Here is a 21448-nt window from a genome sequence, read left to right on the forward strand (position 1 = left end):
ATTCTACTTAGGTCAAATAATCTGATCAGTTACACCCCAGAAACTGGGAGAGATTTGTTGCATTTTTCAAGGAGACGTAACACAATTGCAGATACAAAGCTTTAAATCCTTGATGCTGTGGCTGGAGGTCAGTCCGACTTAACATACAGCCCTGGCGCCTCGATAGGATTTTTGGACAACGTGGTGCTACATTTCTGTCCCGGCAGCGTTGCACTTTAGAAGTCATAAATGAAGCTATCTAACACTCTGCTTCTAGATCTCTGAAAAGTCCCTTTGCCTTTGATCCTGAAGGAACTCCCAGCTGAGGTCAGGCTCAATGCCAGCAGACCAAACAGGTGCAGTAGAGCGCTGAAGGACGAGAGAGGACAAGTGGGGGCTCCACGAGAAAGATCAGCGCTTGACAGAAAAAAACGAAATGAAATGTTAATAAAGACCAAAACAAATTAAAACTGACTGACTATCCAATTAAAACAGAATAACTTAAATACCAAAACATTCACTGAAGAAAACACTGCCGAGACTGGAAATGAAGCTCATCATATTATTGCTGGATGATTTTGGTCAGTTTTGATGATTGCATTGGGTTTGATTTCTTTTCATAAACTATCAACACGGTACAACAAAAGAAAATGTAAGCGCTGAATCTTAAAAAAAAAAAGGCCAGAGAGGACAGACTTTGAGTGACAGAAGGCAGCGCTGAACGGGTCACCTAAATGTCACGACTTTTAGCTCAGTGTGAAAAGAGGATACAGCAGTCTTTCTCAATGGGGGATATTAAATAAATTATAGCACCAACAAGCCGTTCTGAGGTGATAGCTACCCCTCCTGCGATATGCCATCCATGCGTCCTGAACCGTCCCTCTCAAAGCCATTTGCAGACAATAACCTCAAGGCACAAAAAGTACTACCTGGGCATTGTAATACCGGGACTGTAAAGTCTCCATAAAAAAAAAAAAAGAAACAAGCCTTCAGCTGCACTGGGTCAAGAGATGAAGAATGAAAAATGTCAGCTTAAAATTTAAACAACACAAGTGTGCTTGCTGCTGCACCAACTGGCTAATCAAATTCAGCATATTGACTGCCAATGTCACATATTAGTTCTTAAGCAATAAAGTGTGGAACTTGTGCTGTGCGCGACACCGTGCACCGCCTGGCAGGAGTTGATGGTTCAAACCGCAGGCCTATTCTGTTCTGCCAGTGACTGTGCTGATGCCACACTTTTAGCTATTATGTGTTGGGACAATCAGCAAAAAAAAAAAGAAAACAAATCAAAGCAAATTCATTTGATAGAGAGAATTTCTCAAAGTGCAAGTCTGAAAGGTAATTTAATGCAGCCCTAAATAAAATAGCTGTCTCTTGTGCTAACTGGAATGTCACTGTGTAGTGGCCAAAATAAAATTAGGGAATTGTTAGTTGGTTTGTTTTTTTTCAAAAGGGGGATGGAAATGCGACTTCTGCTGCGGTCGATATAATGCGCCTCTAATTTAATTGCCGTCGTTCTTGCTGTTGTCTTGCATGAAGCATAGCCGTAGTTGTAAAAATCAAAGACAAAGCTGCCACATCACATCAAAGTTCGATTAGTATACGTCTACTCTTTACCGTCAGGACAATAATTACAGGAGTTAGTGTTTGATCTGTTCTATCAAAACAAATCTGTGGAAAAGAAACACGTCCAAAAGCCTCTGTGCACAGAAGTTACAAGATTGTAGTGCACTTAGGCACTCTCACAGACACCTTACATTTGGTCCTGTTTGATCCGAGTGTGAAGTGCAGTCTACAGAGTCTCGTCCTGTTTGAGCTGAATTTCGTGTTCCACCCACACACATACAGGCGGATTTAGAGATTTCACCATTTTCATTCTGTGACTTTTCCCTACCACATCAATACATAAATAAATTGCATACTTCTATTCCGAATACTGCAAGTACAAAATCCGCTGTTCTTCAAATCTAAATAAGATGTCATTTGAACATCGATTAAAGACATCAGTTTATTTGTAAATACACAACTACACCTAATATGACAGCCGCACGCTGTTAGATGACAGTGTACTCAAATATTTACAAGCAACGACGGCAGCCTATCAGAAAATGTATTTCTGTCCATGACTAACGAAGCAGAGGCAAACTTAAAGAGGAAGGAATTATCAGGATCAGCACAGTATTCTGTGACAGAAGGCTGAAACAGTACATGTGGGAAGAACTAAATGCCAGCCGTCAAAATTATTTGCACACAAAATGTTATAGGAAACAATTAAAAGGAAATCTGTGATGCAGAGCAAGTTTATGCAAGATTGTGCAATATGTAGGAATGAAATATATAAAACATACAAACGGAGTCCTATATTGGCATATGGTCAGGAGGATTAAAAGAATTTGAGAGGGATTGAGAGCAGAAAAAGTGATTCAAATATCACTAATCGTAAGAACTTTGCTCCTGTTTATTCAAATTGGACCATGTTTTTCTCTTCAGCTGCTTCTTTCCTCCTTATTTTCTACTTGATCTGCTTCCCCCTCTATCGCCATTGTTCTGTATTTCCTTCACTTCCCTCTCTTACTCCCTCGGTCTCCGCTCCACTCTCTCCCACTGCGGAGCGTCAGTGAGCCGACTCCCCGTCAGGCAGTGCGGCCCAGGAGGGAGTAACCAGCTGAATTATTGAGAGCATAAAAATGCTGCCGCTAATGGATCCTGAATAAACACACTGGCTAAGCTGCTGCCGTGGCATCCTCTGCTGCCACCGGGCATCGAGCTGAAAATACTGAGGCTGAGGATGCAGTGACTGGAGGCGGCTGCGGTGGCTTTGTCTCTGGCTGAGCCGCAGCTGTGACACACTCAGACCGTCCCAATATCTTTTGGGGTCCAGTGAACATACCTCATGGGGATTCTTGCGATTTGTCTTTCGAGTCTTCTGCCTTTAAAATATTTCAATCTACTTCTAACCCTCAACATATGCGCAACTGGAGATGCACCAGCAAAACGCGATCGATGAAACATTTTAAATATGGGGCTATCCCCTGACCGTATCCCATATCAAAACACTAAGTAAAGAAATGCCCCTGCTAGTCTATATTTCTGTGCAAATGTTTAACCATGTTGGACCTTTGTTGGCATAGTAATTGCACGGGGCCTTTGACAGGTCCCGCTGCAGCGGCACACAGAAAAAATAACTAGCACACGTCATTAAGTTTTAAGATAGCAAGAGTCATTGAAGGTAATCATAGAATCATGTAATGAGCTACGACCAACTTGGGGGTTGTGTGGGCGGGGGGGGGGGGGGGGGGGGAAGGGGGTCGTACATGCATGAGCATGCTCAATCCCATTTAACTACTTTTGGATCTGATTCCAAAGAAAGAACCACAGCAGAGTGTCTTCATCTTGTTCCGAGATAATGAACACACTCCAAGGGAAACGAGAGGAAGAGGTAGAAATTAAAATATGAACAGAGGAATCGTTAAAAAAAAAAAAAAAAAAAAAAAGGTTGGTCCTGCAGCACACTGGAGCCTCTAAGCTTATGACTCAGCTGAAATTCTGTGCATGTCTGTGTATATTTCATCTGTTTGGCTACTGTCTGGTTTTTTTTTCACGATGCACAGTGAACTCTGTGTGAGAGTGTGTGCAGTAAAGGTGACTGCCATACCAAGAGGGGTGAAATACACATATTTATGTAAATGTGTTGGAATATAGCACCACTGCCTGGCAAATCTGAGCAACTGGGAGGTAGAAAAAAAAAAAAGCAAAAGGAGAAGGGGGGGAAAAATAAATAAAAATAAGAGTCACCTCCAAAAGGTGTCACTCAATGTAGACAAATATAAACTGGAAAAACAGCCGAAAGCAGCCATTACAGCAGGGTTTGAGGCCCGTGAGCAAAATATGCACAGATGCTTAAAATACCACAATTTTCAAAAGTGTCAATTTGTCCTCAGTAACTTCAAAGTGCATCACCAAATCTGATCTGACACACTTGAACCCCCGCTTGGGGACGCATGCAAGTTGCTGCTGCTTCGGCATTCAAAATTCAGGATTTCAATAATCAATTATCTATGTTGGCTGAATGGTGTGGTGTGTCAAGTTTCAAAATGTTTCCCAAAATATGCCACGAGTGAGCTTTTTAGGCCTTAAAAGACAAATCATTACAATGATGACCCGAGGGCTGTGCAATACAGGACTACCAAATATGATTTGACATTATTTGGCGACAGTTAGGCTGAATTTTTAAATGCTGTAATGTGGCTGATTAAAATCAAACCATATGGTCCATTCTTCTTCATTTTTACCTGAAAAAGCCTAATTTACAGGCACAATTACACAGAGGGTCTTTGCCTGACATCACCCCTTGGGTTTCAGGATATGTAGATACACAATATTAGCCTTTTATGTCTCCAACCTCAGCTCGGTAGATCCAGAAATAGAGGCTGCCCCTGGCCTCGGCCGTCTGCTTTGCTACTGCCTCCTGTAGTTTCCACTGCACAGCATTTTGCAAACAGCACTATCAGATGTCAGAATGCAGCCACCAGGCATCAACCGAGTGTGTGTGTGTGTGTGTGTGTGTGTGTGTGTGTGTGTGTGTGTGTGTGTGTGTGTGTGTGTGTGTGTGTGTGTGTGTGTGTGTGTGTGTGTGTGTGTGTGTGTGTGTGTGTGTGTGTGTGTGTGTGTGTGTGTGTGTGTGCATGCGTGTGTGTCTGCCTCATGTTTCTAAGGGCCTGGAGGGAAGTTTTTGTGTGACCACCATCCCCGAAAATTTCACAGGGTTGCGTGACATTTTAAGACAGATGGGAAATCATTGTGGAGGGAAAAAAAAAAAAAAGAATTGACCTTCACTGTGGACTGGTGTTATCAAATAAATGTAGATCTTTTTATATTTGTGTGAGCAGAATCTACCGAGTATCATCGATATCACAACATAAGATTTATAAAAACACACTGGGCACACTGTGGAGCTTACCTTCTTCTTGTCTCTCATGGAGCTCTTGCCTCGCACCATGATTTTGCATCCCGTCTCCGCTTCCAACTGTTTGGCTGTGAGTCCCCTGGGGCCAAGGATTCTCCCCACAAAGTTATACTGCAGATACAGAGAGAGAAAGAAACTTGTGAGTCTACAGGTAAGTGTAATACGTGGAAGATTGGGACATTTACATTTCCTTTACACCAGGATGGAATGGCTACATGCGCCACACTAAAAGTACATCTGCACTTTTTGCAGAAAAGTTGGCACCCCTATTTTTATCAACTCGGCTACATGTCAAAATAGTCTCAAAGAAAAGTTTGAATGTTAACTACAGGAATTAGTCCGGTTGGAGTGGTAGGAAGGAAATGAAAAAAGTAAAAAAAAAAAAAAATAAGCTGGAGAGGATGTTGAGGGGGAGGTGAGGTGGTGCAATTGACACAATTTTCTTATCAAGAACCCCCCCCCCCCACCCCCCTTTTCACAGGTGAGTGGCTTTGGAGCGTTGTACCAAAAAAAGAAATGTATTAACCAACATAATCCTCTCTTCTCCAACTGGCTTCCAACAGGATGAAAAGAAATGTGTTGAAATAATCCAACAGAATTTCCTGCCAACATAAAAGAAGGAGAGGAGGAGCGTGGAGAAGCATAGAGGTAAACAACCCATCCTCGTTTCAACCATGTGTTCCACGGCTGGTAGAGAAATCAACGGTAAGAGATCTCTGACATTATTAAAAATGGAAACTTTATATTTGAGCAAAAAAATGTTAAAGCCTCAAATGCTCAGTGGCAGAGTGGAAAGCTTTTCTTGACAATCAGAAGCACAGCTCTTCGTCTCTTGGGCCGTCACAATGAGCTGTGACACGGCTGCATTAAATTCGTAAATGCAGTCACATCTGCTTACGCACTCCGCCGCACCAATGCCTCCGCAAGATCCAAAAGGCCATCAGGGAAGTCACATTTAATTACAGAGGGATTACAAATTTAACACGATGTCGCCATATTTCCCCTCCACAACGTAAACAAACACGGATGAGGACAATCAAAAACTGCAGGCTGTTGTTTGTCTTGTCCCCGTCAGTGGGTTTGACTGCGTCGCCCGCCTGCCTGAAACAGGAAAGACACGCCCTGTGGCTGGAGAAAGGCCGGAGTCCCTACGGCTGACCACAGCATGCGGCTACGCCGGCTTGGAGCACGTGTTTCTCCGTCACAAGGCAACTGTCTGTTTGGTTAACTCCATTAAAGGAAACTGGTGCAGCGGCGACATTTGGGAGGGAGTGCGCCAACTGAAGGATTTAAGGACACCTGTCCTCGGAGGTCAGCCACCAACAAAGCATGGTGGCCTGCTTCCGACTTGTACAAAAACACACGTATAACAGCACCGCCTCGAGGAGCACAGAAGAGAGAGCTGTCAGTCTGCATCATCGCACTCGCTGCAGACAAGGGTGAATCCCTGGCTCCGGGTGTTATGGTGGTACTGTGGTACTCCTACACAACACACACGCACACGCACACACACACACACAAACACACGTGGCCTATTGGACAAAAGCTACAGTGACATTGTCCTGGATGTTGTTATACAGCCCACTCTACTCAAAAATACAGTACAATATTTGATGAATGCTTGCCATTATCCGACACGTACATAATTAGCACATATAAGTGTCCAAAAAAGAAAAAGAAAAAAAAAAAGAATTCACCATTTAGATGTAGATTTCTGTGCCGATATGACATGGGACAGTGCTCACCTCCTAACAGGCTATAAAATAATCCATCAGTACAAATCCCATAAGATTTACATTCCATGAATATATTAAATGCATACAGTAGATGACTTACAAAGTAATCCCTGAATATCACACTAGGCAGGGGGGGGGGGGGGAGTGGATCTGGTTTCAAATCTGAGGTGGTGGCTGGTGTGAAAATCCAAAATGCTACAGAAAGAGCATTTCATATTTTATTCTCTGCGCTTCTTTCATTGTTACTAATACTCTCCCCTTCTTGACAGTAGACTGTGTTCACGAACACGTTGATGACATATATACTTGACAAGAGAGCCGTGACCCGAGTGTGGACGGCAGAAAGAAATAAACGGGTAAAAGGTGAAGGATGATGCCACATTAGCTGAGAAACATCTTGTTTTTACAGTAAATGGAGAGCTGTTATGAGCAAGAAGGGCAACACTTTCAATATATTCTCACTGCTTTCCCACCCTGCATGCAGACTAACTCTTCAACCCAGGGGGCTCAGGGATAAAGGGTGCGCGTGTGCACACGTAGCACAGAGCATGTGCCGTGTCTAGCCAGCAGTCACACACACACACAAAGGAAAATTTCAACACAGATATAAAATGACTATGTTTTTTTGATTTAAGCATCTCTCCACACTCTGGAGCTGTACCAAAAACGAATGCCGCCTCATCATAATTAAAGCTTGCAATTTGAAGTGTAGCTACACTGTTTAAAAAAAAAAAGAAAAAAAAAAAGAAGAGGCCCAAATTATCTCAGTAATGGGATGAAGCTCAATGTTTTAACTCTAATGGATGGCTCACTCTGCTCACTGGTTTACAGCTCTGCTCTGGGGGTTTGACATTCTTCTCGTGGATGTTGATACCCCGTTGGAAAAGGCGACCTCCATTTTAAGCCACTGGAATGTAGACACAATGGAAAGCCAAGCGGGTGAGTTATCAGAAGGGTACAGGGCCATTGAGTGTGCCAGGAACTCCACTCGGTACAGCCAGAGGAGTAGGACGGATACACTGCCCTCATTGCCAAATACACTATCCGCTCTTCACCCGCTCTTGCTATGCTCAACTATCCAGAATCCTCCACACTGACAAAAAAAAAAAAAAAAAGAAGCAGCAAGGTTTCAGTTTCTGTATTCCTGCTGTTAAATCCACTGCACTGGTTTCCCAGACTGAGGTTTTGGGAAATGACTGGATTTCCAAAAGTCTTGCAGTCTATGGGACTGGGAAATGTTAACAATTAAGCACCATTATAATAATTATAATCAGCAGCTCTTTCCCCTGAATAAATTATGTGTTTTGCTTACTTGGATACTCTTGGAAGCAGTCTTTTTCCTCTGTGTGCATGTATTATCGCTGAATTATTATTTCCTTTGCTTATTTACAGCGCTGTAAAGTTTGAAGCACCGGGACGTTTGGTAGACAAACCGTTTTCTTCACTCCTCTATTTCGGTCTCGTTTTGAAAATCAGACTTTTCTCCAAGTTTCCCCAACAAACACGTGAATACAAACACGTACAGTACGACAAAATAGAGTTCATGTGCAAACACCGAAAAACAGACAGACACACTTACATGCACACAAAGCCCCCCCCCACCCCCTTCAGGACAAGGGCTTACACTGACATTAAAAGGGCCTTTGTTTAGCCCCAGTTATCGCTACTCCACAGGCGGGTTGTGTTGTGAGCATCTACGTCTCTGCCACTGTGTGCTTGTGATGATATGCGTGCGTGTGCGTGCGCACGCGACAGACACACAATGTATGGAGTGAACTCTCGCAGACACCCTCACCACCCGGAGCTGGTCGCGGCATGGGCTTGTGTGCTCGGGCAGCCTTGGTTTGTTTTTGTGTGAACAACTGAAAAACAACAGCGGTTCCACCAACAATGCTCACAGAAGCAGAACAATTGTGCCTTTGACAGCGTTTGTTTGTGGTGGTGGGGAGACAGGAAATGAGATCATGCCGAGGGCTCTGGCAGTGCAGCGCGGGAGGCTTATCGAAGAGCAGGGCCAGGCCAGGAGGAGAATACCAATCACTTATTAGCTGGCCTTGCTGAGTTTATGGAAATGAGGAATAGTTCATTCAGTGCAACGTATCAAATCAAGGTGGATTCTTGTTACACCGGGCACCATCCTCTCGCTTCTGCTTTCAATCTCTCCCCCATCTTTCCACTTACTTGACTCGAACACCCCCCTCAAATGTTGGAAAGTAGCGTTGTGAAAGAATCCTACTAATCGTTTATCCCAGCAAAACTCCCATTTTCCTCATACCTAATCAGCCTCACTTCATTCAACCTCCAGTTTTTGGAGTCTTTACAGAGGGCACAAAATGCCTTCCTGAAATAGTTCCCTTCGTTCTCCCCACCTCCTCCTTCCTGTCGCCATTCACAGCTTCTGGAAACTGAGCTTCCTTTTCCTCCGTGTCCTACGCAGGATCTTGCCTTTCCTCTTTGGCTTATCTGCCATCCCCCTGTTGTGCACAGGTCTCTAACAGCACAAATCAATGTTTCTCCGACAACACAACCTCCCAAGCCACCAGCCAGCAGACTGCCCTTAATCATTCATTCCTCTTCGGGCGGAAACCTTCCATCACGCAATTAATTCATCGTATTTACCTTCGCTTTGTGGCCCGATCCCCGCAACAAAGAGCCAAAAAGGACAAGGATGGAAGGAATATGACATAAGGAGCAGATAGGTGTGTGCGTACTTGATCTACAGGAGGGCGGAGGACGTGAGGCGAGAGCGATGAGTGCGTGAAAATCAGACTTAGATTCCAGTGGTGACATTTTCGCCTCAAAGCCCTACAGACTTCAAAGCTCTCCATTCAGCACATCCAGCATTTAGTGCCTAATCCATAGCTCCTTTGATAATTCTGTTTGGGTTTATTTTGGGGTTGCAGGCAGGGTGAAAATACAGAGGAGTGAGGATGGAAAGATGGAAAGCGTAAAGATTGACGTCGACTGAAGTTTGGAAGACGTGAGCGAAGGGAACACGGAGCAAAGTTTATGAACTTGAGAGTAGAAATTGCTGAATAACATCCATTTCTCAGACTCAGTGTTGGTTAATCGCAGTAATTCAAGACTGCCCTTTGACAAAGCTGAGAAAATTAACGTTAGGCACGCTCCCTTATCCATGGAAGGGAACAGATTACACTTTAGAGTGGTCACATCGCATCAATAGCCAACCTTTATTTTATTTATTTTTAGTTACGAGAAATTATGCTAATTCAGCCAAAGCGGTGAAGTCATACTTGCATCAGCTGATTAGCTATTAGCTACTTCGCTCACGCTTCATCATTTTTGGCTCAATCATCATCCGACTAGCAAGCAGACAACTAATAACAGCCAATCAAATTCATTCGTGCCAGTTTACAGGACACCCTTTAATGACCCGACAGGTGGTACACTCATGCCAGCACAACTCGGTGTTGCAGCTGCTTCCACGTAATTATTCCGAGGTGAAAAAGCTTTTGGTGGTGTGGATCCAGTCTTTATGCATGTTCACAATTATCTCTGAATTCTGTATACCACAGCTTGAGTGTTTATGGTGGCGTATTCATTCTCCCAGCAGGATCCTTATTGCTAAACTGTTTAAAATACTTTTTTTTTTTTTGACTGCTTGAGGAAAGTGTCTGTTTGCAAAAAAGGTCAGTATTGACACAGATGCCAAACCAGTATATTGGATCTGTGCATCACTTTCGAGAGCACAGTTTACTGCTCAGCTGTAAAATACCCTACTTCTGCACGAGATTGACATTTTTCAAAATAACCTAATAAGACATGTCCTTACCAAATGTTTCAGCGTTTATGTTAAAAAAAAAAAAAAGGAAGATTGACATTTTAAACTCAAAGGAGCCTCAAAACTCCTGCATCGGTGGGATGCAGTAGATATGGATTGTGCAGTCAGATTGTATAAATAAAAGCTGACACTACATCCCCGGTGCAGCCTTTGATCACTGTGTGGTCAACCTGCTTCCTCTGTCCTTCACCTCGATGCCTCTCAACTGTATGATGCACAGGCAGCCCGGCCGACGCATCACAACGCACCATCCTCCTCCAGTATTAACACAACTGGTGATATGCAAGTTGGCATTAACGTAGTCATAAATACACATGTAACAGCTTAAACTGTTTCCCTTCATCGTGTAAACCGACTACAACAAATAGAGTCCTGTTTAAATTATCATTGTAATTACCTCCTTATCAAAAAGCGAACTAGAAAACCATCCGCTCATCAAATTATCAGCTTCACGCATGACTGGCTAGCTCCAGTTATCAAAAATCCTCTACTCTGCCGCTCTATCAGCGAGGTGAGGTGAGGTGTTGGGCGGTACATTTCCAGGACTGGTAATGACTTAAGGGGGTCAGAAGGATATCAGGAGCTGGCATGATAAGTGATGACACCCTCATGGGAACAAGCTTAATGACTTTCCCTGTGCAGGGAACTGGCTGGTTTAGCCGGGCAATTTCACTGCAGCGAAACAGAGAGGGCCAGAACATTCAGTCTGTTCAAACCGCTGGAGCCTCTTTTTCAGTTGTTCTCAAATCTGTGACTTGCAGTGAAGGTGAAGCACCATGATGCAATAAAACAACATTTTCTACCTTCTCTAAACCAAACAAAAACAAAAATGCATAGACATGCATGTATAATTCTGTAAAAAATTGGTACTTAAGGACAGAATTTACAAAATAAGGAAAAGTTCATGAGGACCATTCTTCTACTGGAATAGACTCATGAACAACAACAGAAGAAACCAATATCCTGTCTCTAATAACATTGCATGAAGACAATATAAAACGGCTCCATCGTTTTTTTTTTTTTTTTTTTTTTAAGCTGAAAAGTAATTTGCAATATTTGTAATAATGTGCCTTCAAAACACAGGCTAACAACCCCAAAAATGTAGATTTGCAGCTGGATCAAACATCTGTTCCTCTGAGGCGTTTTAGTTTGGAGCCAAAGGGCAGAGCAGACGAGGGTAAACTCGGGGTGGGGATTTTAAAAGGAGTCCATTACGGAGGCAAACAGCTCATAGTGCCACGACAACCCCCTGAAAACCAGACAAACACTAAAGCCACAGAAACACCAACAGCAGAACTTCATTTGCACCGCTGCTGTCACAGTCCTGTCCTCACAAATCATCATTGTCTTCTCTTGGATGTATTCAAGCTGGGGAGTTCGGACGGTCCTGGTTACCAGTTGCTCAACAGCTTACGTCCAACCGAGGGTCCCGTTTCACAGAGTCAGCACAACAGAGGTAGCTTCCATGTGTGCATTTTGGGTCTTAAGCTTTCTCACCACCGAGTGACCTGCCCTCAACCCACCAGGGCATTAAAGAGCTGGCAAATACAAATACACAGAGAATAAAGTCGAGACAGAGGCAACCTTAAAAGACATGTCACACGTCCTATCAGATGCCTGAAGGTCAACGGAAATGACATGCTGAGCTGTCAGTCAGCTGCCTATCAATGTGTATGTGAGCGTGTGCTCCGGAGAGAAGCGGAGCCACAGATAGCATTTAATTGAAGGTTGAAGTTATCAGATAGCCTGCGACTCAGCTGTCAGTCAAGATGCAGTCACCACGGTGACGCATCACAGTGTTCTGCACCACTGACGACATCAGGAAATGGCTGACTTTGAAGAACGGTGAGGGGGGGTGGGTAGGCAGACACACGGGGAGACAGAATGATAGAGACGCAGGCATACACTCAAACACATTAACAGACAACTGTGGGGCACACGGGCAAGTACACGCAGGCCAAAGGAGGGACACACTTAAGGGAATTAGAGTAGAAGCATGCTGGCAAGGCAAGTTATTTTGGTAGAATTGATATGCTGCACTGCATCCAGGACAATCAAATTATCTGCTAGTGAAACCTGAGCAGGGGACACGTAGGTGATCTGACCGAGAAAGGCCCATTGAGTGAGCGTGACCTCGGCCTAAGGATATGGTAAGGAAAAGTGGAAGTCATGTCGGTGGATGGTAGAAGTGTCCCGGAGATGGGAAAATAGTGTGAGCGATGATAAATCTTCCACTGTTGGTGAGTTGAAGAAGACGAGAGACTTGGACCACCATTTCCTGCTTCCTTGGGGAAAACCCAGAGTTGCGTCAGCAAGAAACACACACACACGGACATGGACGCACATGGACACACACACACGCACATTTTCAATGGGGTGAGTCTGGGTAATCATACAGAAATGCGAGGGGGGGGATAATATTCCCCAGTCTAATAATCTTCATTACCGTTTCTTCTCCTTCAGCAGTGGGCAGATTGGAATAAGAACTGACATTTTTCCATCCCTTCCTGCATCATTTCTTTCCTCTCTACCTTTTCTCACTGATCGCACATCATCCCTTCTCTTACCCCTAAACTAAATACTAAACTAAACTTTTAATCCTCCTTGAAAACACAAACTGGATCTTGGGATACTGTGGCTCACTCTGTGTTGAGACGTGGCGAGCTACGTTCTTCGAGGAAGTGAGCTGAACATGCAGCCACTTTTTTTTTTTTTTTTTTTTTTTATCTGCCACTGTCTGCTGTTCAAATAAATTTCAGGACAAAGTTACTCCTCATGACTTATAACAAGTTATACTGTGAGCATTCAAAAATACGTGCAACACAACAAAAGGTTTATTTTCCGAGAACAGGCGAGGTAGAAAGAATAATTTTATTGGGACCCGCTACTGATTTCCCCTGGCTCCTCTCATCACATCTATATATAACAAAGCTATATGGCATTCGCCTCTCTCCCTGCTGACTTAATGACCACCCTTGGTCGAAGCGTTATAAATGTGTATCCCAAAATAAAAGTGGAAAAAATATGTACCATTTTTCTGTCATTGCAGTTCTGTATCCGTCTGTGCTCGCATATCTTTGTGTGTGTGTGTGTGTGTGTGTGTGTGTGTGTGTGTGTGTGTGTGTGTGTGTGTGTGTGTGTGTGTGTGTGTGTTAATGTGTGTCTCCTAAGGTCATCAGTGAGTCATCTTGGCCACCAGGGGGAAACCTAATTAAGTTAGGAGCTTTCCCGACAGCTCGTAAACACAGTACAGAGTTACAGCCCTGCTCTGGGCAAAGCAGCATAGCACAGCGAGCAAAGGGAACACGGGGGCCACCTGAGGATGCAACACTTTTAAAAGTGTGTGTGTGTGTGTGTGTGTGTGTGTGTGTGTGAGTCACTGCATTCGTGTGTCCACAGTCACAGGTGGCACACATTGTTCCACACATTGTTCCACACATTGTTCCACAGATCTCCCTCGCACTTAAAATCTTTATGCTTGTCCACAGGGATAGCACCAAACCCCAAAGATTCCAGCAGTAATGAAAAGCATACATTATATATCTTTAAATGGCATGTTGTACATAGAGGATGATTTCAGTTCAGTCGACCACAGTACCCCGGCACGCCTTTTAAGACAACTGAACAATCGACCATCAATGGTCAGCACAGCATTACAGTTTAAAACGTATGTATTTATAATGTCTCAGATATGGATGCACAGGTTACTCAAGAATTAATACACTATTCGTGATTATTGTTGATATTTCTACAACGTGAAGAATTAAAGAAAAAAAAAAAAAAAAAGAAAACCATGCAAACGCGCGATTATCACATTTAATTGGTGGACAGTCACGAAATATGAAAGGCGAAAACCCAGATGTGATAATTTGATTTAGTTTGAGCGTCAGACGGAGGGCGTCTGGTCTGAGGGTCATCCGGAGCTAAGCTGATCCGAGCCAGACCCTCGTGCCCTTTATCAATTCTGTCAGGGGGAAAATGCACTCCATGCCTGGCTTGGCCTCGCCCTGCTCTACGGTGTCTCTTATCCTCCGTCACCTCCCTCCATTCATTTCCTCATTGCAAACTGCAGGGATTATGAAGATAAACGTTGCTCCTCAAGACGTGACACAGTTATTCATGCGTGTGCCAAAGATTACCATGAGGCCAGGAATGTGGCTGGCTGGCTGACTGTGGTCAAAGCTTTACACACATACATATTACAAGGCTTCACACACCTGGACGTAGTCCTGCAGACAATACTTTTACGGACTCTCCTCCTCTGTGTTTCCACCATCCTCCTCCTCCTCATCATGATACCTCTGCCATGTACTATTCTTTCCCAAAAGTGCACGTGCCTTTAATTCTGTTTTTCCATCCTTGAAAAAAATCGTCTCTACCCCTGCTCCAGCCAAAGTGCGTGGTAAGTGCAAAGGATTTCCATCTCCATCAACTGAATATTTATGAAATTACAGTTTATTTTTCATGATGTTACTCCTTTCAATCTCCTACATATTCTAATCTACCACCGAGTTGGCCCATAAACAACCTAACGTGCTGTGTTTTCCCTGAGACCCGGACCAAATTAGCCTTGCAATCTGATATAGGCAGTACATTATCAACTTGGTGCACATGTTATGAGTCGAGCTACTGCTTAAAATAAAGAACACAGTCAAGAGTTGTGCATTTACTAACCATGAATTGAAAAGGAAGCAAAAACTGAAAGGCAGAAAGAATGCATGAGGAAAGCAGAAAGGAATGAGCAAATGTACACTAGAAAGGAGGTTTGTCCTCAATGCTGACAGATTGCTAAACTATCGGCAGCTGTCATCCCAGCGATGACATCCCAAAGACACATGGCCTAAGGCAAGAGGACCAACTGTGTGTGTGTGTGTGTGTGTGTGTGTGTGTGTGTGTGTGTGTGTGTGTGTGTGTGTGTGTGTGTGTGTGTGTGTGTGTGTGCGTGCGTGCGTGCGTGCGTGCGCGCATGTCAACATAATTCTGAATCTTTTTACAGCTGCTGATATGAACGTTTTAGAATAAGTCTCATAAATCTAAATTTCATGACAATACTAAACCGAAAACATATGCTGCAAGATTGATTTTGGCAAATGTACAATATTTTCTTAAAAACACACATTATTGTGTGAATATTAGTCTCAAAACAATTAGGGCAAACGCACCAATATTATTGGCAATGTGACACAGCTGCCGTAGTGCGAGATGTGTGAACGGTGCTACTTACGTCTGGGTACTCTTTGACAGGCACAAACAGTTTTTCCTGCAGGTGAACGATGGGTCCGATTGGTTCAGGCAGCTCCAGCGGGTGTCTGTCCACGAGGCCATTCACTGTGTCGCTGTACATGTCTTTACGCACTCTATTGATCTCTGAAACACACAAAAAATATGCAAACTGTTGTCAGAAACTGAGTAACAACAGAGGAGTGACACATTTTAAAATTTCATATTACATAAATCACTGTCGTATTGATTTTGACTCACGGGCAAAGGCTTAATGTGGCATATGTATATTAAAGGCGCACTTCTTAAGTTTGTTAACTGCCTTGAGTATTGTCTTTCACAGATAAACAATCGTGTAACTTTGGTTTTGGAGGATACCAACACACAAACGTATCACAGCCTGCGAGTGTAAAAATGCATGGACGCTTCCCAACACCTACAGGAAATAGTACATTTTCATAACATACTGCTCTGACTAAAAAAAAAAAAAAACCAGTGAATCTGTGTTTGTGTGCGAGTTATTCTACATGCAGGAGACAAAAGTTAAGCGCTGCATTATTTACGGGTTAAGGCTACTGTGCTTCCTTTCTTCCTCCCCAGCGGCTGTTCTCCAAGCGCAGCCTTTGTGAGCGGCTGAGCACGAGACCAGACGCACACAATCGCTCAGGCTTAGGTATATGCCGCCTTCAGATCTGATCCCTCTGTCAGATGAAACTAATGGACCTCTCTCTCACTCACACACGCGCTGCCAACGGAGACTTCTGTTCCAACTCTTTCATACACACATGCTCACCTCTAATTCACGCACACGCCCGTTTTTACTGTAGGCGCAGCTCTCAAAAGTTCTCACACACACACACACACACACACACACACACACACACACACACACACAAGAGAATTGCTGCGCTACGTGGGTTGAGGGAAAAAAGCATTCATTGATGCTACCCAGCCCGTTTGACTATACATGCGAGCGTGTCACAGATGGATGAGGATCAACGGCTGCAGTTGTAACACCGATTAATGGAGGACATACTGGGGTCACACTTTTGCCTCCCACGTTGCCATCACTGCACAGTCATCGGCGTTGCCGAACCAAAAAGGGAGCGAGATGTAATCCAAAAAGAGGCACCGACAAAGAAACACTAAGTTTGAAAATGATATGGGGGTGGGGGGGGGGGGTAAAATGGTAGGGCCAGTGAAGCCTTGAGGAATGACATGTGTGAGGTGGGGAGTGGAGTGGGGGCAGGTGTTCGGCACTATTTCTATCACCCCTGTGACTTTCTGGCAGCAGGGAGGCTCTATATTAAACTGCAGCGAGGGAACATGACACTCAACTGTAGATGCCCTTAGTAAAGCATGCCTGACTTCAAAACCACAACCTTACACTGGACCTTACACTGAGGCAAAATTGGAAGGTGGGTCAAACTTACGTAATAAGGTTGTAGACTAGTTCTGTAATGTAGTTTCTTTTTTTTTTTATGTTATAATTTTACCAAAGACAAAACACTAATTAAAACTGCAAGCAGTGATGTACGGGCCCTCGCACTCCGGCGCGCCGCCTCCCCGACGTGCAGCGCGCGAGGGACCGCATATCCCTGCTTCTCACAAAACAGGTATATAATGTATGGTCTCACCACGCCGGATGTATGCCACACGTTTTGTGAGGTTTCAAGCATCCGTTGACCTTAAACATCAACTTCCTGTGTCACGGCGAGCGAGCCGTTAGGCCACGCCCACTCGCAAAACACATATCATGTGTCGTCTCACCACGCCGGATGTATGCCACACGTTTCGTGAGGTTTCAAGCATCCTTTGACCTTAAACATCAACTTCCTGTGTCACGGCGAGACATCCAACTTTGCCACATCGTCACGGCGATGCCCATTGACAAAGTCGAACGAATGTCTCAATATATCATCAACTACATGTTTAGGTTATTGTGACCCGACTTTACGTTCATGGGATCAACTAGCTCGACGTAGAATGTGAAAGTATGAAAAGTGTCATTTCCGGTGGCCAACAGGGGGCGCTATGACTATGAGCGAATATTACCACACAGGGGTCTTTGGGGCGGGGCTGTTATCATACCTGTGATGTTTGGAGAAGGTCGGTCCATGTGCATAAGATTTAAAGCAACTCGTAGTTTCATGGCGAGGCCCTCAAAATGGCCGCCTCTCACGGGCACACACATCGACGAAAACAAATTATTTTAAGAAGATTTAATCCCAAACATGTTTTCTGTCCATAGAACCTAAATTCAAGTCGGTACGACAAAATCCCTAGGATTAGCCCGACGTGTCAGAATCGCCCAAAATGGTGACAAAATTCAAAATGGTGGACTTCCTGTCGAGTTGACGTAACGGTGCGATGTAACTTTTTTGTGCGTCCGGGTGTGATACACGTGTCCACCGGATTTGGTGAATTTAGGTAAAAGCGGCCGCCGGGGCATCTCTTTAGGGGGCGCTCTCGAGCCGTTTGGCCGCGCCCAATCGCGACTCCACCAGAATACGAAAGTTTTCGCCGGGAGACATTATGTGTTTCCACTTTCATGAGTTTTTGAACACGGTAAAGCCTCCAAAAAGGCAAATCACTTTACGCAAGGAGAAGAACGACGAACGTCCAAGAACATTTTTACGAAATACAATAGTTGCCCGGTGCTCGGGCCCAAATAATAAAGACACTCTTGAACTCGGCTGTGGAATCGGTTCGACGGGATTTCCCATTGAACTGAAGAAATGTCGTCTCTGGATACCGTCAACGACAGACTGACAAATGTGTCGCCGGAGGAGGGGGGGGGGGGGGGGTGGTCGTCGTCGTCGTCACAGACACTGACAAGCATACAGATAAATATCTGGCTTTGCAGCTGTGTGGACAACACCTGTGGAAAAAACTAGAAACCGAACCGTACAAGCAAGCCAGGAGAATCGGCCCGGAGCGACTCTGTCCCAAACCGCATGACCTCAGCACTCCGTGATCCGCAGATACTCCCAGTACTTCCCAAAAGATGAATTCATCCTCATGGTATCTAGCCCGGAGAACAGATTACATCAGTCCGAACAGTTGGCCGCATCTCGGTTTTGTCGGTGCGCGCAGGGGTTTGGCAGCGGCACGTACAGGGAGGAGATCGGGACCGCTTAACACGGGGAGTACAAAGAAAACTGCAGAAAAACAATATATTTTCTTGCAGAAGAGGGTGTGTTGTGTGTCCCTCAAGTAAGTTAAACTGGAGTACGATGGTTTCGAGGTATAATAACAACACTACAACTCACTCTAATGGCTGATATAGTAATTCTTCTACAGCAAGATTACATGTCTTTCTCAAAATAAAAATAGCATAACACTGAACGTTGAAAGATAACGTTAACTTTCTGTCAATCTTAGTAGCTCGCTACGTCTGTTTCTTAAAGCAAACAATAATAAATACCGAAGAGCCATTTCACACACTGGTGGTGGATTAAAACGGTGTGCGAGAGCCATCAACGACGGGAAAAGAAGAGCGAATATTCTGCGGGTCAGAAAACCACTTTTCTGCATTTCAATGACAGCAACTACACGGTGTACTATAACTTGGGTTTAATGCACCCAAGAACTTTTGTCCTTCAAATAACAAGAGAAAACAAAGCGGCATTCACATGTGACAATTCAACCCAAAAAAAAAACCATCGGCAGTATTCCTCCTCCCTCTAATTCCATTTCCTCTCGCTGAAATGCCACATTAACATAAGGGGGCCGCACTGGGCCATCAATGCAGACGTGCGGCATTTGACAACCTCTAATTTCATTGCGGCAAGTCTTTTCTGAAGCGTTGTGCTCACCTAAAAAATTACCCCTTGCCTTGCATGGCCGACAAAATCATTTGTCTAGCTGTCCACCCCGCCAGAAAAGGGTGATTTAGTAAGAACGTTCGTGTGTGTCTGGATAACTATCTTCTGTGGGGGGTGGGAGGGTGACACTGTCTTCGAAAGAACAGCCGAAAGTGAGGAAAAAAAAAAGAGAAGAAAATCAGCTGGAGTAAGAGAGAGGTAGGCCATCGAGTGAGGACTTTTCTTGTTGGGTATTAGATGGCAGAAGAAAAATGCCACAGTTCCTTTGCGCCCATGTTATCTCGTTCAGCCTTCTCTCAGCTCAATGCCAGTTTGTCATCCACAACCTGACTCAGCAAAACCACACAGACACACAGCACTTTCTGCCATTTACCTGTGTGTGTGTGTGTGTGTGTGTGTGTGTGTGTGTGTGTGTGTGTGTGTGTGTGTGTGTGTGTGTGCGTGCGTTGCACAGATAATAGTTCCTGTGTTTACTCAGACATCTGTCAGGAAGAAACAAAACTCGACCTTGACAGTAGTTGGAGGACACAGTGGAAGGTTTGATGAGACAAACACAGAGGAAAGATGGATGGATTTTAACCAGTGCTGAGCAAGCGGAGTGCAGTTGAATTCCTCTCGACTCACGCTGCTCTTTTTTTGACTCAATAAAAGTTAAAACATTTAAATTTTATCCTCCCCCTTTTTTTTTTTCTTTTTCTTTCTCTCTATTTCTGCCCTTTCATCTCAAATCTGCAGTGCAAAAAGAAAATGTCACCGACTGAGGCTGCATATCTATCTGCCCTTTGTCACGTAAAGAGACAATTTCTCCTCATCTCCTTTTGTGATCTTGGGAATGGGAAGCGATGAATACTCCAAGCGAAGGATGAGGGAGAGGAGAATGGCAGGTGAGGAGCTTGAGAGAAAGTGGACGAAGGAATATGGGAGACAAGTGTCTGTAAGATGAGAGCCAAAAATCAAAGTGAGGTCTGGTGGGTGGATGTCAGGTGCAAAGGTTCATTCCTGACTTTGAAAAACAGTTTGGAAAAGAAAAAAAAAAATCGTATGCCAGGTCCACTGACTCGTTTTGTTTGGATCTTGCAATCACTTCTCACATTCATCCCTCGGTTGAATGGTTGTCACCTCAGTTGTCGTCATGTGGACCGAGTGTCACTTTTAAGTCCCGTGATATACAAATGCCAAAGGTTTTAGATCGCATGATGACAGCTGAGCCGTCGGTTAGAAAAACCAAACTCCGTAAGCTGAGGAAGACTGCAAGATGCTGATGAAAACGCAGAAGTCATTTTTATTTGGGATCAAATTTAAGAAGATGCCTGAAAATTGATGCCGTGATAGTGAGGTAGACAAAACCAAACATGTGAATATTTTAAGGCTAACAGATATAAATCAATTAATGACTCCACATTTTAAGTAATTAATTGCCTCTGGAATAACGTTTTGATTCAAGCGAAATGCTGATACATTAAGCAGAGCTAAATTATTAGCTTTACAAAAATCAATTTACAAATAAGCAGCATGAAATGTGCTGATATCATGTAAAACAGCTTAAACACAACATGCCTAACAAAGAATCTGCACAAACAGGTCTTTCGCTCAGCTCCGATCTCCAACATGATTGGTTTTGTACACTAGCAATGCTTAAAAGTCACTTTTTAAAAAAAACCCAGTTGGGTGCAAGTCAGAGTTTTGCCCAAAAAGGAGCTTATTAACCCTTGATGTAGCATAGGAGGCCTGAAGCTTGAATGGCATGTCCAATATGGAGGAAGCGATAGCAGTAGCACAGGAAAACAAATTGATCGAGTGTATTAATTTATGATACCGTCAGCCAATGACAGTCAACAAGTGTGAGCTCACAACCATGGGATGATGAAGCTTGTTATGCGTTTTCCAAGACTGCTGCCAGAAACATGATCACACA

General features: G+C 44.0%; 1 protein-coding gene across 6 annotated transcripts in view; it reads right to left on the reverse strand.

The window, feature by feature from the left end:
* Positions 1–21448, reverse strand: part of qkia (QKI, KH domain containing, RNA binding a) — a 77180-nt gene that overhangs the window by 32819 nt on the left and 22913 nt on the right. For all 6 annotated transcript variants that reach the window (XM_069152435.1, XM_069152432.1, XM_069152434.1 and 3 more), the window contains exons 2-3: positions 15711–15853; positions 4943–5059 (exon numbers count right to left, since the gene is read on the reverse strand). In XM_069152435.1, the coding sequence (XP_069008536.1) occupies positions 4943–5059; positions 15711–15853 (260 nt within the window). The remainder of the gene's footprint in view (positions 1–4942; positions 5060–15710; positions 15854–21448) is intronic.

This window comes from Embiotoca jacksoni, unplaced genomic scaffold (assembly GCF_022577435.1).
Source record: "Embiotoca jacksoni isolate LCO1_2020_lvr unplaced genomic scaffold, fEmbJac1.0.p SCAF_18, whole genome shotgun sequence".
NCBI classification, from domain to species: Eukaryota; Metazoa; Chordata; class Actinopteri; family Embiotocidae; genus Embiotoca; species Embiotoca jacksoni.